Below are 18,353 nucleotides of genomic sequence, written 5' to 3'. Positions count from 1 at the left end.
ATTTGTTTACATCAATTAAAAATAAATTATGCTACAAATGAAATATAAGCTATATCCTAATGTTTTTATGTGATTTTTTTTTCTTCATATATTATTTTCAGACGAGCACTGGCATTAGCATTTAACGAATACATACAAGCGCGCACTTGGGCAGAATTCAATTCAAATAGTCATCAACAGCCATTAGGTAAATTGCCTTTAAGGTAAAATTGCGCATCAGAATGGACAAATTAGTTTTTTAAGGGAGAAAAAAAAAAGAAATTCAAAAAATGCCAGCGAATGAACATGTACAAACTGTGACTAGTCGCAGTATCCGTATTGAAGGAGAAGTGCTGGATTTTTTTTTTTTTTTGCCCCGCAACTCACTTGAAGTTCAGATAAATGGAAACACCATACACTATGTAACAATCCTTAGGCTAATTGAAGAAATGTGTCAAAATATATCAAGAGAGAACCTCATATTATTAAATTCAATTTTTTGCTTTCCATATTTGGATCAAAATAGGCTACATTTGTGACCGCACATTTTCTGAAATGTTGCGCGTCAGGTCATGCAAGCATGCATCTTAAAGCCTCTGTCAAACTTTCTGCGTCCGCGAGTCCGCTATGGACCGCTAGGTAGGCGTGACGTAAAAATCGTCATTGGAGAGTGTGTGCCGTGGCTCTGAGCAGACGACCGCGCGGACAGGTGCGCGTGGTCAGTAGGCTTCAAAAGCAAAATTGCACATGTGCAGGCAGAGTGAAGAAGCTCATTGCTACTCAAACCTGTGCAATCCGTCAATAAAAGAATATAAAGACAGTCAGATGTGCAATAATTCTGGGCAATTGCAGAGCGGATCATCAACCATATAAATTGAAGAAGTCTGTGTCCGCTCTGGCCGTGTACGCATCCGGATTGCTCATGCGGAAAGTATAACACAGGCATTACAATCGCAACTTCTTTGTGTTACTCCTTTCAAGCTGAATCTCACAAAATTGGTCAGCTGCCAACAGCATCAGGTGTTTTATTTATGGGGAGCAGAATTGTTTATTTCAATGAATGTAATAGATTATATATCATAATAGTTAGGCTATAATATTATATAATATTATTTGTATTGCTGACGTAATATGTAAATTATATGCGTAGACTTGCGCTTAGACCATAGTGCTGTCCGCTGGAAAAAAAGGTTGAGAACCACTGATATAAAGGTTGCTGTCCCATTTTATACAGGAATTGTTCATTTAAAAAAATCTAATTATATTGTTAGTTCTAATTATATTGTTAACACAAGTTCATTTAGAACTTTTTTTTTTACTTATAAGCTCCTTGAGAAAAAGTTAGTTAAAGTTAGTTTAATAGTTTTTAAATTCAAGTTTTAAAAAAAGGTTTTAATTGCTTAATTTTTTTAATTAATAATATGTTATCATGTTTATTCTTGTAAAAAATACGTGTTTATTCTTTAGGAAAACAAGGGAAAAAATAAGGGACAATCCGAATATTTGTTTTGCTTTACCTATTTATGTAAGCTACAATTATTCAAATAATAATAATAATAATAATAAAATAATGTAGTCTGAGTAGTTTTGACCATTATAGAATTGTGACTTTAAAGATTAGTCATTTAGGTGGTAAAAATACTGTGAAATTAATAATGGCATGGATTTTAGAGCATAACAACTGAAGGTTTATGAAACATTAGCCAATTAAGCATTTTTTTAAACAACAGAAGTTAAAATTGTGAACTAAAATATTATTTCAATCATAGAGCATGTGAATAAATAAAATGCATAATTTTCATAACATTTCACTATTCATAAAATGCATAACGTTTCTGGTGTTTGGATTTGTACTTCAATATAATTAGCTCCAAGTTTAAGAATAGTCCTAGACTAGTTTCTCTCTCTCTCTCTCTCTCTCTCTCTCTCTCTTTAACAGCATTAGCTCAATGATATACGTCTTCCTTCCGTTAGAATTTTCCTGCCTTGCTAAATGTTGGGCTCATGATCAATAAGTTCGCCTCAATCTGATTCAGTAAAGTCAAACCGCAGACAGTGAAGCCTCTGAGACCTGCGCGCTTTAAGGCGGGAACAGAGGATTCTGCTTGGTCTTAAAGCCTTCGGCAAACATCCACGATCACAAATAACAATGATTTTCATAAAATAATGATTAATTATTAATTGATGATTTGTTATTATCATTATGGTCTTGTGAAAATAATAATAATATGGGCTGCGAGAAAATTATGAATACAAAGAGTGTTTCATGGCCAGGGGCGTGTCTAGGGGGAGGCTGGGGGAGGCAGTGCCTCCCCTAGGATAAGCCCTGCCTCCCCGAGAAACGGACTGTCCCTCTGATGATAAATAAACATTTAAAAGTTGATTGTTTTGTGCATTTTTTTTTCCATCAGTAGCAGATAAGTCTGACCCACAGAAATTCCTGTTTGGCGCTGTTTGACAGTGCGCGCGCGCGCTTCAGGCTTAAGGGCTCAGAAAAAGTGCATCATGTGAGAATAGAACGCCAATGAAATGTTTACCTGGCAGAGCCTTAGAGCAGTGGCGTGTCCACAAGGGTGGCACAAATGAGCTTTTCCACTCCAGTTGCCGTCCCAAAACAGCGTATGGGGTCGAAGTGCATTGAGAGCGGAACATCGTGATTTTGACTGAAACAGGGTTTTTTGAAAGTCATAGATTTCTGCCGAGGGTAGTATATTAATATTTTTGGTTGTGGACGATAAAAATGTCTCCACGATCTGCTTTTGAAGAAATATTGTTGTATTGTGCCGCAGCGCACATTCTATCAGCTGCAGTTCTGGCGCCACGGAATTAATATAATACACTAACATAAGTGTTAACTTAGCGGTACTCTCACAGGATACTGCACTTATTCACAAATACTGTCGAAACACACAAGGTTTATGTATTGACTAAGTTGGATATGTCTATAATGAAAGTAAATAACTGAAATAGGATGGATGGATGTATGTGTGCATGCATGTCTTAAAGGGACAGTAGGCAGTACATGCTGCCGTGTGAATTAAAGGGATAGTTCCCCCTAAAATTGAATTTCTGTCATTGTTTATACACTCACATGTTGTCCAAAACCTATATTAACTTCTTTCTTGTGCTGAACACAAAAGAAGATATTTTGAAGAATCTGTGTAACCAAACTGTTGCTGGTCCACATTGACTTTGATGGTAGTAAAACATACTCTGGAAGTCACTGTGAACCAGCAACTGTTTGGTTTTCTACCTTCAAAATAACGCTTATGTTTAGCAGAAGAAGGAAACTCATTCAGTTTTTTTTCTTCACTATTAAAATTTTTGGGTGAATTATTCCTTTAATGTTAATAAAACACAAAACCCACAGAGAAAAATCACTCAATACTCTTGACTGAAAAAAAAAAAAACTTTAATACAGTTGCTTTAGGAATCAGTGTATATAGTGTTTTATTTTTATATTTGTTCATTTTTTTTTTTAATGCTCCTGCTAAATACATCTCTTGTACCTGAAAATAAAACAGTTTGTTTGTATAATATCTGTATTTTTAATGTGTATCTTTGTTCTCATTTTTTAATAACTAAGATAAAATAATGACAAAGATTTTTATCTTCACCCATGCACTTTGGCCTAAATATCCCCCATACTTTTTCATATTTTGTTACCTTAAAATGCTTTATAATAGGGATATTAGTTTGGCTATGATGCTCAAACAGCTTGCAAAATAGAAAAATCAACATGACAAAGAATCAGGATAAAATCATGATTTCTAAAAAAAAAAAAAAAAACAGACTTATTAGATTTTTATTATATCACCCACCCCTAGCTGAGGGAGAACAAACCCATACAGACTCCACAGCCCCGTAAAATAATTATTACATTTGCCTATGGCAAGCACCACTAATCATAATAAAATTAAATAATCAAATAAAATAAAAATAAAACCATGTTTAAAAATAGTTATGTTGCCTCTGCTAATGACATCATAAACTCAATTCTTATAGTTTCACAAAAATAGCTTTTATTTAAACTCTTCTTACCCCCTGTAGCCTAATATGTTTTCTTTTATCTAGGCCTACATGTTTATATTTATTCATTTAGCAAACACTTTTATCCCAAGCCACTTACAACCAGAGAATACCATTCAAATACTGTTCTCATACTGTTCAAATGAGCATATGCATTTTTTTTTTACCTGGGGCCGCATTCACAAAGAAACTTAGAGGCTAACTGGCGAATTTATGGTAGCACCTACGTCTGGAACAGCTTAGAAGAAACAAATTAATTTACCTCTTGTCTATACAAACATGACTTCAGATTCATTTTAAAAAAGCCTACTCGTGTAGCAAGTCTTCTCACAAGCAAACACCTGTCACTCATCATCAGGCAATCACCGTGATCTGTTCTATATATGAATCTGTGAATAATAATAATAATATCATCATCATATTATTAATGTTGACCGGGTTTAACCAACTTTTATGTGACAGCCCTATAGTCTAATAGGCGCCCTGTACCTATCTCTGGGTTCCTGGCTTAGAAAAAGATATGCACTAAAACAGATTGTGTGTAGTATAGCTTAATCTTGCGCTCAATTTTTTCAGTTGTTTATGTTGCCCCCCCAAAAAAGCCAAATGCCCCCCCAAACATGACATCCTGGTAACCCCTCTGTTCATGGCATGTTTCAGCCCAGTAACACACTGTTCCTCAGAGCCAAAACACAGACCGAATTCTGTTCAGCTGGAGGGGGTTGGGTTTTGGATAGTTTTTCATGGCTTGTGGGGGTCGAGATAAAGGTGTGAATTGCTCTTTCATATGGACAGTGTCTTATGAGGCTTTCATTTGCTGAACTGGTTTATATAGGACTGTTGTTTTGCTTATATTCACAGTGCTGGCTCTCTCCGATGAGAGAAATGCAACATTCACACATTACACTATTCCTTTTCGTTTAAAAACATTTCAAGCTTTCTGTAGATATATTATTAATGTACCTATGTGAGACACCACGATGTTATGTTAATTAAAAAATTATACATTCATTATCATGAAAAATTTAAGTGATGAGATGGCGCCTCCCTTGCATTAATGCACATTAATAATTTTTGCACAAACACTTGAATATGAGCTTCTTATCACGAGTAAAATTCATGCCAACAGCCAACATATTTAGCTTGATGGTTGACTGCAAGAGTTGAGCGGAATGTAAGAGTTTGTCTGTTTCTTTTACTGATTATTTTCGGGTTAAAGCATGATTTAAACAGATTCACACTCAATCGCTTTCGCAATAATGTGTTCAAACAAATGTAATCTTACAGTGCTACTACATTATCAGCATGCTATCTGATTTTGAAATCTTGAAGAAGTTAATCGACCTGTTTAGATAAAATAACTGACAAAGATGTTATTTTCATCACAAACAAAATTTTTCGGCAATTAAAGATGTAATTCTTACAATGTTATTAGTTTGGCATGTGATATAGGGAAAAACGTTTACACATAGCTTAAGCCACTTAACATAACATTTCAAACATACTGAAATACTTTATTCACAGAGTGAAGGCGGGGCGTGTTTCTGGTATCAGTGCGAATGGAGGGGAAGTTGTTGCTGCTCATAGACTCTGCTGCGAGTGAGAGAGATGTTTCACCTGACGAAATTAAAACGACCGCGGCTGCACAAGCACAGCACATCCGCCAAAATTCAACCTGCAGCAATGTTCGTTCATCAACTCGCCAAGGTTTACTTTGTAGGTCGCATGGCAGTAAATAATTCGATAATATGACCACGCAGTCAATACAGATATTTAATAAAAACATTAAAACAAGCAGGGCTGTAAAATAAAACAATAAAAAAACGCATGCCAGGTCTACACCGGACACGAGTGGAACGATCCAACAAAAGACAGCAGAACCCAGTGATGGATACACTGGACACAATCCCCATCAGTGAACTGATGTTCATTCTGTTTATGATGAAATGTTCTGACACTGCCTTCAGATGATTTGACACTATAGTGTGATGTCATCAAGTTTAGACACACTTTTTGCTGTGGGGCACAGATGACAACTCTCGCGTCAGGTGTAGACACAGACAGTGACTGCTCTATTTACAAATAAGTTCTATAAGAAAAAAAAAAATCTAAACCAGAGGCATAACGAGATGGAAATATAAACTAGAAAAAATATTAACAGGCGACTCTGGCTATGTTGCTTGCTTTGCAGCACTTCGACATGTATGTTGGATATAGCTCTACTCCCGTCATAGTCTACACGGATCACAAGCCGCTGTTTTTTTTTTTAAATAAAATGTACAACCATAACCAGCGTTTGATGCGTTGGGCGTTAATGGCTCAATGTTATTTTCTTGAGATTCATCACAAGAAAGGAAGTGAAAATGCCGTGGCAGATGCCCTTTCCCGGGGCTAGGTAAACGTATAATGAAATTTTTATGTCTGGGTTGGTGTGACTCCTATTTGCTAATACTGTAGCTTCACTCAGAACCTCGTCCTTTTAAGTGTGGGAGTGTTACGGCTTGTGCCTTGTGAGTTTCTTATCTACAATGTCCTGATTTTTCTTTCTTTTTCTGCATCTGAGTTTGATTGCTAGGTCTGCCCCGTGCACCTGCCCGTCGTTGTACACCTGCGACTCATTGTACTCGTTGGTGAACTACGCTATTAAGGACGCTGAAGCGGAGCATGATGGTGTGAGGGAGGAGATTGGAGACTCACCTGCCAACAGCTTGCTTTTCTTTTCTTGTTTTTCTTAATTGGAATTTATGGTTGTTTTTTGTTGTTTTCATATTTTGAAGTGTCTTGTTGTTCGTTTCTGTTTATCATAGATTGGTAACTTTTGTAGAAGTATTTTGGTGTTTATTCCGTTATGATACGTGTTTTCTTAGTTTTGTTTATTTAAATAAATGTTCTAGCCCTTCATTTAGGTCTCACGTATCCTTCTTTATGTTATGCAACCCTTTTCTCTAGGAGTTCTAAAGAGGGGTTCATAGCAAAAATCCATCCGCGTACTTTTAAAAGGACCTCGTCTGACACTGACTCACTGCTGAGCTGCCAGTTTTAATCTGAACAGCTCTTAAAGCTGAGTGGATGGTTAAATGCATGATGGGCTAGTATTAAAAAAATAGCATCTTTCCAGCATTAAGGTAATAACAGTACTGGTATTTTTTTTTTAATCATTTTGTTGCAGTAATAAATTTGACTGCTAAATGAATGATAAAGAACTATATTAAAACTTGTTTTGTAAAATTTCTTTGTCATTTGAATATTGATTAATCAGATTTTTTTTTCTAAAATAAAACTGGGATTTTTTTTAGGCCAAATGATATTACCCTACTTTAAAAGAAATTAAAGAAGGTTCCCTTTAAAATTCCTTTAGTTGTCAATTACTAAAGCTTTTTTTTTTTTTTTTACATCGTGTGAATGTTGTTGATTATAATGAGAGAACTTGAGTTTAATCATGAGGACGTTTTATTCATTCTTTAGAGTTTCAAAGATTTAATCGTGCCGGTTTAATTTGATTTGTTTCTTGTTTTAGGCAAATTAGGCCTAAATAATGGGAACGAAATTATACTGTGCTTCACATTTAAACATGCAACAATTTCTTAATCAGTTTACAGACAAATGTCTTTTTCACAATAGGTTATGTCAAAATAACAGGTAACGAATAACAAAAATGCATGTTGTTTTATTAAAGGAAAAAATATATTTATATTTAAAATATAAATTAAAATGTAGGCATAATATATTAAAATATTGACATTTTGCATATTAATCCATGTAGCCTACCCCCCTAAAATAGGCTACCACTTTTAATGCTCGGATGCAAACTAAACCACAATTTCTTTTGAATAATATAACGCATAATTAATATAATATAAATAATACTGCACACCTTTTAAATGTGTCCAATCTAAAATATGGTTTAATACCATGTAGCTTAGAAAATATAAGCACAGACTCTTTCTCGTTCTATGAAATGCACATAACTTCACAAATACAAAACTTTCATCTGTGAATATTAAATATATTAAATCACAGTGTTTTTCTTTCATTTTCTGTGACTGAAGCAGTCAAATGTAAGACATCAGCAAGGCAAAACTGAGTCTATTTGCGAAAATATGCTTTGATGCGCTTGTTTGATAACTTGTGGTTAAAGCGCCACTCAGCAGTCAAAAGCTGCAAATGCACTTCATACCACCGCCGCTGCGGTACCCGCGGCGGTAAAAGAGGCGTTTTCGATGTCTACTTAGTGTAAAACAACCTCCACCACCTTAATTCTCCATAGTCTGTTGTGTAATGATAGGCATTCTATTGAGTAACCACAAGGTGGCAGTATAGCCTTTCCTTCTGTGTGATGCTTATGTTGTAGATAGACGAACAAGCAGACAGAAAGTTGTTGGACATACCATGTTGAGGATGTCTATAAAATAAATATATAGCTTGCTGCTCATAGAAGCTAGCAGCACAAATGTTCATGCGTGACTTCTTGAATAACAGAAGGCCGAACATTACATGGTACCAGGACTGGGGTCAGGAAAAGAACTGATGCAAGATGGACGCAGTAAAACCACCAACTCCGCTGAAAATGACGGGGAATGTGGATGCGAACTGGCGAACCTTCAAGCAACAATTTCAGCTCTACATTGCCGCGGTTGGAGTTGATCGTCGGGCGGAAGAAAGAAAAATAGCCCTTTTGCTAACCATCGCAGGAGCGGAGGCTATTGAAGTATTCAACACCTTTGTGTATAATGAACCCGACGATAAAGACAAGTTTGACGAGGTCCTAAAGAAGTTTGATGAACACTGTCTTTCGAAAAAAAATGAAACATACGAGAGATATGTATTTCGTTCTCGTCTCCAACAGCCTGGTGAGTCGTTTGATAATTATCTCACCGATCTCAAAATAAAAGCTCAGTCCTGCAACTTTGGTGATCTAAAAAACTCAATGATAAGGGATCAGATTGTTTATGGGACAAATGAAAAGAAGCTAAGAGAAAAGCTGTTGAGGGAAGCGGATCTCACACTGGCAAGTGCAATAAAAATATGTCAAGCTAATGAGCTGGCAAAGCAACATGCTCTTACTTTTCAAGCGGTGCCATATGACCAAGAAAGCGAGTCCGTGAATGTAGTGAAAATGAAAGGAAAATCACAGTTCAAGTTCAAACAAAAAGACAAAAAGAGAGACGATGATCAAACACAGTTTGACTGTAAGAAGTGTGGTGAAACGCACAGACCGAGACAATGCCCTGCATTTGGAAAAACATGTGCAAAGTGTAAAAAGCAAAATCACTATGCGAAAATGTGTCATACCAGAAAAAAAATACACATAGTGCAGGATGACCCAGATGACAGTGATGATTTGAGCGAGACATTTTTCATCAAAATGGTGTCGTGTGAGAAAAGCTACGTACAGCCCCAAAATGCAAGTGACACAGAGCATGCTGTACGTGCAGTAAAAGATGATAAATGGACTGCACCTCTGTTAGTCAATGGGACACTAGTAACCTTCAAAATTGACACCGGAGCCAAAGCCAACTTGATCAATGAAAATGATCTGAAAGCTCTTGAAGAGAAACCAAAAAGAGTTGCAGACAAGACAATGTCATTAAAAGCATACAACAATCAGCCAATAAAAACTATGGGTAGTTGTAGGCTCAAATTGACTGCAAAAGGCAGACAACACCACTTGATGTTTACAATAGTGCCAAGTGGACACGAGTCGATCCTTGGAGACAAAGCATCTGAAGATCTTGGACTAGTCAAGAGGATCTACCAGATCAACAGTGATAACATAAAAATAGACAATCAAATCAAAATGCTGTCACAAAGCGAAGGTAGTACAAGTATTGTGAACAAATACGCGACTGTCTTTAAAGGACATGGTACACTACCTTACACTTACAAAATACAGCTCAAGGAAGATGCTAAACCTGTAGTGCATGCCCCAAGGAGAGTGCCAGCACCTCTTAAAGCAGGACTTAAAAAGGAACTGAACAGAATGACACAGATGGGAGTCATCGAGCGAGTGGAAGAGCCCACAGACTGGGTAAATTCCATCACATGTGTTAAAAAAAGAAACTCCCCTGAGTTACGTGTCTGCCTAGATCCTAAAGATTTGAATGAAAATATTAAAAGAGAACATTATCAAATCCCAAAGAGAGAAGAAATTCTGAGTGACATGGCCGGTGCAAAGTACTTCAGCAAATTAGACGCCTCGCATGGATTTTGGCAGCTGAAACTGGACCCAGAAAGCAGCAGGTACACCACCTTTAACACACCATTTGGGCGTTACTGTTTTCTGAGGCTTCCATTTGGCATCAAGTCAGCGCCAGAGATCTTTCACAGAGCTATGGAGTCAATCATAGAGGGTCTGGAAGGAACACGAGTGTACATTGATGACATAGTTGTCTGGGGAAACACAAAACAACAACATGATGAGAGACTTGAGAAGCTGTTACAGAGAGTGAAAAAGTATGGACTAAAACTAAAAAGAGAGAAATGTCTTGTTGGAGTGACAGAAATGACATTCTTAGGAGACAAGCTCACAGCAAACGGCGTGCTTCCAGACAAAACAAAAGTGCAAGCCATACTGAATATGCCAGCTCCAACTGATAAAAAAGGAGTTTTGCGAGCAATGGGGATGGTAAACTTTCTGGGTAAGTTCATTCCCAACCTCTCCTCAAAAACGAAATGCCTCAGAGAACTGCTGCATCACAACGTTGCATTTGAGTGGACCACAAAACATGAAAAAGAATGGAAAGAACTGAAGAGAACTGTGACTGCTGAACCAGTTTTAACCTACTTTGATCCAACAAAACCAACCAAAGTCTCCACTGATGCATCAAAAGACGGACTAGGAGCCGTATTGCTACAAATGAATGAAGAAAAATGGCAACCTGTAGCATATGCATCAAGATCGATGACTGAGACTGAAAAACGCTATGCTCAGATTGAGAAGGAGACGCTGGGCCTAGTGTTTGGGTGTGGGAAATTTCACACTTATGTTTATGGACTGCCCACATTCACAGCAGAAACTGATCATAAACCACTCATATCAATCCGTAAAAAGAATCTCAATGACATGTCGCCCAGAATCCAACGTATGATGATGACATTGCAGCGCTATGACTTTGACCTAATATACACGCCAGGTAAATACATAGTGCTTGCTGACACACTTTCTAGAGCACCAGAACTCAACAGTGGCACAGCTGAGAACACCGCAGCAGAAGATATTGAAATACACATCAACATGGTCACTGCCTCACTGCCTGCATCAGACACCATACTGCAGCAGATTGTTAAAGAGACAGCAAAAGACTCCATGTTACACAAAGTGTCTCACTGTGTAAACAACGGCTGGTCAAAAGGAGTTTGCCCACAGTTTTTCCCGGTGCGGGCAGAGCTGTGTATGTCAAAAGGACTCCTGCTGAGAAAGAACAGGATTGTTATCCCACAGACCATGCGCAAGGACATGCTTCAACGTCTTCATGAAGGACACCTGGGAGTGGAAAAATGTAAGAGAAGAGCACGTGAAGCCATCTACTGGCCAGGTATCAACAAAGACATAGAGGAAATGATTGAGAAATGTGACATCTGCCTCAGACACCACTACAAACAAGTCAAGGAGCCAATGCTGGTGGCTGACCTTCCCACTGCCCCTTGGCAAAAGGTGGGCACAGATTTATTTCATCTGTATGGCAAGGATTATCTTCTTGTTATAGACTATTACTCGAACTACCCTGAGATTGCGCAACTCTCCAGCACCACCGCACAGTCTGTTATAGTGCACATGAAAGGGTTCTTTGCCAGACACGGAATCCCACAATGTGTTGTGAGTGACAACGGTCCGCAGTATGACTGTGGAGAGTTTAAAGAGTTTGCGAAGTACTACGGATTCAAGCATGTTACCTCAAGCCCATTGTACCCACAAGCCAATGGTCAGGCTGAAAAGGGAGTACAAATTGTTAAGAGACTACTGAAGAAAGCCAAGGACGGTAAGACTGATCCTCACCTTGCTTTACTTAGCTACAGAGCTGCACCTCTGGAGTGTGGAGCGTCCCCTGCTGAGCTGCTTATGTGTCGCAAGCTCCGCACCACGCTACCACAATTGCAACCAGGACGAGACAATAACAACTGGATTAACAACAAAAAGAGACTCAAAAATCAGACAAAAAATGGCCTATGACAGAGCTACAAAAAGTCTGGAACCTCTTTGTGAAAAGGACACTGTGAGAATCGAGGGACCTAATTGCTGGGACAGAAAAGCGACCGTGCTCAGTGAAGTCGGACCTAGATCTTACGTTGTGGAAACAGAGGATGGACAAAAAGTGAGGAGAAACAGGAGGAGTCTGTTAAAGACTCATGAGGACACTGACAAACACGGTGAAACTGAATCTGAAAAACAAAATGATACACCGAATGCACACCAAGCTGAGCCTAATACCACAGCCTCTCAAATGACTGAACCAATCAGAAGGTCTACTAGACCTAGAAAACCACCTGAGAGACTTATTGAAAAAGTATAATGCTTTACATTGTTGTTTAGAGTAGAGTGCCTTGTTATTGTTAACATTTTGACTTTTTGCATGTTCGTAAGGCTTTATTACAAGCAAAGTTAAAAGTTAAGTTAAAAAAAAAAAAAAAAAAAAAGAGCTGTTTAGTTAACCTTTGTTTTATAACTTTGGAAAGGGGATGTAATGATAGGCATTCTATTGAGTAACCACAAGGTGGCAGTATAGCCTTTCCTTCTGTGTGATGCTTATGTTGTAGATAGACGAACAAGCAGACAGAAAGTTGTTGGACATACCATGTTGAGGATGTCTATAAAATAAATATATAGCTTGCTGCTCATAGAAGCTAGCAGCACAAATGTTCATGCGTGACTTCTTGAATAACAGAAGGCCGAACATTACATGTTGTACATGTAATATTCAATAAAATATATTTATATAAAGTGTAGAGTACAATAGAATAGCTACAACATTCAGTCCCTGCTATAAAAGTCTATAACTCTGCATCCAAACTACACAAGTGGTACTGTAATGCTTTAGTCTGTATCACATCACTAAATAAAAGAAGAAAAGGAAAGAGTCAGTAAAAGCCCAAAAGAGAAAGTAAAATAATAGCTGATCATTTACCTTCTGGCTAAAGGGCCACTTCAGCAAGGCATCATATTTGCCCCTCATGACCACAAAAAATAGAGACAGATGAGTGCCCCGGCCTGTGCCGTCACCATTCAGGTAAAGTCTCAGACACATCTTATACCCATATTTACTGGAGTAGAACGCTAGAAAAAAAAGGAAAATGGTAAAAGCATGGACAAAATATTACTAAGGTTGACTAAAATGCTAATATGCTACTAAAATCAGCTTTGAACACTGAATGTGAAGAAATCATTCCCTGCAACTCAAAGACTCCCAAATATTTAAAACTGTTTCTCAGATTATTACTTAGTTTTAATGCACTGAACTTTACTTTGACAAAAAAGACAAAAAACATTGAGTTTTTACATGGTTAAATATATAAAAAATAATGATATAGCACAAAAATAATATAAAATACACCAAGATTAATTAAATGGTTTTATAAAATTGAAATTATTTAAGTGGTATAATTATATCACTTATATCAATTTATCAAGTTTATATACACACACACACATTGAAAAGCTGAGTTGGGTAATATTCTCGAAAATCTACTTGAAACAATAATAATGTAAAACATTACTAAAACTTAAAATAGTGGTTTATATTTTGAAATATTAAAATGTAATTTATTTTTGATGGCAAAGCTGAATTTTCAGCAGCCATTTCTCCAGTCTTCAGTGTCACAAGACCCTTCAGAAATTATAATTGTATGCTGATTTGAGGCTCAATTAACAAATTATATTCTTATCTATGTTGAAATAGTGATGTGCTGCTTAGTATTACTCTGGAAACTCTCATGTAATGTCATAATATAAAAAAAACCCAACTTGTGTCGTTTATGTTTTTCAGTAAATGTCAGATTATTTAGAGACCACAGGGCTCTTGAATGACACTACAAAAGTGAAAGTTAGATATTCTGGAAATAAGAGAAAATCCAAATATCATAAAAGGACCATGACTAGTCAAGTACATAACCTTCACTTAAGATTGAAAAATTTCCAAATCAAGGCACTGTACCACAAAGGGTCAAGGTCCTCAGAATGAAACGTTGTACTTCCAGTTTATAAAATGTAAAGTATTTTGTATTGACTTAATTCAAATTAAATTAAATATAAATTCAATCATCAGCATGTGATAACAGTGTTGAATTTTTTTTTACAATTATATTATTATATCGATTATTTTCATATAATCCTCCTTTGGTCATAAAAATAAATAATTAAATACATATTTACAATAACACATAGAAATTTTAAAATACCAATAATAAACAGAATCAACTAAAGGCAGGAAATGTTGTCAATCAAGCTTAACCCTGTATTGAACCTGCAACAGTCCTTTAATTTGATTTTAGCCTTACCAGGTGAGAACATGGCAGGTGCCCGGCCCCCCACTGCGTCTTGTCTGCGACGAGAGAAGTCTGCAATTTTCCAAATGAAAACTCCATCGTATGTACAAAACTGCAGCTCCCGCAAGGACTGTTCAGATTCTGCTAACTGCAGATCTCGCATGGTTAAAGTCCGTTCTAGCTGTCGCACCTTTAAGAGTCACCAAACACAAATGAGAAACATGGTTAAGAAACTGCCAAACAGAAATGTTGTTGTAATAATGTAGTTAGATACTTGCATTTAAAGGAAATATATACACAATCCTTTATGCTGTGTGTTTTAGATTTAAAGGGGTCATATAATGCAATTAAAATTTTTCCTTTCTCTTTGGAGTGTTACAAGCTCTTGGTGCATGTAGAAGATCTGTAAAGTTGCAAAGACTAAAGTCTCAGATCCAAGACACGCCCCCACATGTCTACGTCACGATATGGAAATATTTGCTTAATGCTGCCCAATTGTTCACACAAAGAAAGAAGGCGTGGTTTCAGTAACTGCAGTAAGTGTTAAAGCAGCCATGTCAGGGAGATGCTGTGTGTTATCTAGGCGATAGTAAAAGCACTTGATTTGGCCTTCCGAAAGTACTGTAGATGCAGTAAGGAATCTTTAAGGGTGCTTTCACACTAGCACTTTTGGTGCGCACCCGGGTTCGATTGACGTCAGAGTTAAGTTAGTTTGGATAATGTGAACACTGTCTTCCATACTCGGATGGTCTGTGGGAACGCTTCATGTGAACTCTGGTACGGTTCGCTGCTTATGTGAATGCAATCGTACCAAATCACGGAAGTGAACCGCGTTTAATGACAAATTATTTGATGAAAATGTGTTTGTGTGTGTGTTTCACTCACTTTCCTGATGAGTGTGACTGATGCGCTGCAAGCAGAGAGCTGTACATCTCATTTGTGTTCATCTTCAACGTTCTTTAGAGCATTTTCAGTACATTCGTAAGACAGACGCAAGCGCCGTTATGTACCGAAGCTTTATAAACGAAACGAACAGTTCAAAAACGTAATACATAAAAGTGCAGAGAGTAATGTTCGGACTTAAATATTATAATATGAACAAAGTCCAGCGGGGGCAGGGGGAGGGGGAGCAACCGAACTCGGGTTCGGACCAGGCAAGTGAACCAAGTCTGAAAGCACCCTAAGATTACTTACAACAGAACACCAACGCATTTTATGGACAATCGTTTTGTGAAAAAAAGGAGAGGAGGTAATTCTGACTTTGCTAAGGCAATCTGGCATTTCTTAATCACCTACTCTAAGTATGTTTTGTTATTAGTTTAAGTATCTGTTATTGAATGTTTATATGGAGTTTTGCACGTTGCGTTTATGTGCACGCGTGTGTGTGTGAGAGAGAGAAAGGGTCACGCAGTGGAGTCAGCTGTCTTAACCTCGTGTGGCTTGTGTACTGCAAACACATACAAGCTTCATCACTGTGTCTGTCACGCGACTCGGTTCCCCTTTCAAGCTTGAACTGATAGTAAAACTAAGGACATTATTAACTGTCATTATATTTATTCTGAAAGGAGAAGCTTGCGATTATGGAAAGGGGAGTTACATTTCCGACGAGTGCTTGAGGTGTTCGACCAGTCACAATGCACTGCACAATGCACAATGCAATGAGTCAGTTGGCCAATCAGAGCAGATTGCGCTTGTCGTAAGGAGAGGCTTTGTAGAAAACTACATGTTTGAGAGAAGCTGGGCATAGAGAAAAAATATGTTTTTTGAACATTAAAGTGTCAACATATTCTGTTACACCAAATACACAAAATAATGATCTTTAAAAAAGCATCATATGACTCCTTTAAGAAAGTTTGTGAAACTGGTATCGACAAATTATCTTTTGCTCAGTGCCGTCTGATTCTACAATTATTACCATTGTAATAATCACCAAATTAAATTGATCACCAAGATGTTTTCAACTTTAAACCATTACTTTGGCTAAAATACGAGTATATTCTAGACACGTTATTATTTTTATTGTGAACAAGTCATCTCTTCTATATCGGGAAATTTACAATCAAAAAAAAGTTCTAAATAAGTATGTCTGTGGATTTTGATGTGAGAGGACAACAGGGAATTTGTTTCTTACAGTTACAGATTTGTTTCTTATAAACAAGCAGCCCTTCACATTACATTTTGTGGTATGGGTAGGACAATAACTGATTGACTGGATGACTTGTGGTCATTTGGACTCTTATTCACCCATTCACTGCAAAGGATCCACCCATTCGTGAACAAGTAATGTAAAGCTAAATTTCGCAAAATCTGTTCCGATGAAGAAACAAAAACTTCTATAACTTGGATGGCCTAATCGGGAGTCAATTTTCAGAAATTTGAATTGTTTAATGAACTATTCCTTTAATGGATGATTTCTGTCACCATTTAATTGTCAGAATTTTCATTTTAATCAACTCTTTTAACTCAATTAACTGATGAGTTATTAGAAAGTCTTGAATGGTCTCGACTTAATATCCCATGTGAATGAAGACTCATGGCAGAGACAGCGGAGGCTCTTCTGCTGGAGGAGGAAAAACGTGCTTCTGTTTCACAAATCAAAGCAAGTCTTGCTAACAACTCTTTATAGCAGCTTTTTTATTTATTTATTTAATACAAACTGACTTTCAAAGCTATTAAATCAGAAGGATGTTTTACACTGTTTACACACCTCCTGGCTGTTTCAAACCTGTATGACTTCGTTCTTTCCATGGAAAATGCAGAACTGTGTCCCACCCAAATGTAACACACCGACGCTTAAGGGAAAAATACCACTAGGAATATAGTATAAAGCATAAAGAAACAATTTTTTTTTCAGCTTTTTACCTGTAAAAGTTTCATAGTAGTACCTTAAGGATACATATTAATAATCTAAGGCACCAATATGCACTTTTTAGGTGCATCTGTTGCACATTTATCTAAAAGGGATGTTTGAATATTCATATAATGAATAATATTGAATATAATAAGATTTATAAAAATAAAAAAAACTAAAAAAACAAGGCATTTAAAATGACTTAAATTGAAATTATTCACTGAAAATCTATTAAGTGATATAATCCATCAGTTTATGATACAAGCGTGAAAATTGGCATGAGCAGTCTCTATGGGTCAATTGACAAGAAAATTGTCAGAGCCACTTGAAATTTCAAGATGGCGGCCCTTTTTCAAGATGGCCACCACCTTAGTGGAGCAATTAGGCTTAAGAAATCATTTAGTTGGTGATACAAGCATGAAAATTGTCATGAGCTGTCTCAAAGGGTCATTTGACAAGAAACCGCCCACAGCAACATAAAATTTCAAGATGGCGGCAATTTTTCTGGATTACTACCGCCCGCCATAGGGATCTTTAAATTATACATTTTCTCATAGAAATCTATTGGGTTCCTCAAAAGACTCTGTCAAGAGAGGTAGTTTGACTGTGTTTTGTCTGACTTCTCACCCATGATCTGTCCAGTTTGGTAAAGCCTGTCAGAAGTTGCCTCCCACCGGCATAGTTCTCAGGGTTCACTGAGGTACACAAGCTCCCTTACCACAACAAGGTAACAGTCACAAGGGATTTTTTTTTTAAACTAACAGTTATTAAATTCAAGTCAGTTAGTCAAATTAATACTGAGAGGTGGGGAAACAAAAATAAGATTAATAAACAGTTGTGGTGCTGAATGGACAGTGCACCAAACAAAAAAGTGAGCAATGACTAATACTGAATGTCAATAAGAAAAGATCCAGAGGCAACAGCAACTCTGGCTGACACAGCCATGGAACCATGGCAAACAGAAAGTATCTCAAACAATACTAATGAACTAAACTGAAAATGTCACAGTTATAGT

General features: G+C 37.1%; 1 protein-coding gene across 6 annotated transcripts in view; it reads right to left on the bottom strand.

The window, feature by feature from the left end:
- The window catches only part of LOC127958691 (TNF receptor-associated factor 2), a 68,048-nt gene that overhangs the window by 3,545 nt on the left and 46,150 nt on the right, over window positions 1-18,353 (bottom strand). For 5 of the 6 annotated variants that reach the window (XM_052557657.1, XM_052557656.1, XM_052557655.1 and 2 more), the window contains exons 9-10: window positions 14,500-14,677; window positions 13,131-13,279 (exon numbers count right to left, since the gene is read on the bottom strand). In XM_052557657.1, coding sequence (XP_052413617.1) covers window positions 13,131-13,279; window positions 14,500-14,677 — 327 coding nt within the window. Of the gene's footprint in view, window positions 1-3,827; window positions 8,277-12,905; window positions 13,280-14,499; window positions 14,678-18,353 lie in introns of those variants that run through there. The other variant, XR_008154114.1, reaches the window with a different exon arrangement.

This window comes from Carassius gibelio, chromosome B5, assembly GCF_023724105.1.
Source record: "Carassius gibelio isolate Cgi1373 ecotype wild population from Czech Republic chromosome B5, carGib1.2-hapl.c, whole genome shotgun sequence".
NCBI lineage: Eukaryota > Metazoa > Chordata > Actinopteri > Cypriniformes > Cyprinidae > Carassius > Carassius gibelio.
This window is presented reverse-complemented; position numbering and strand designations above follow the sequence as displayed.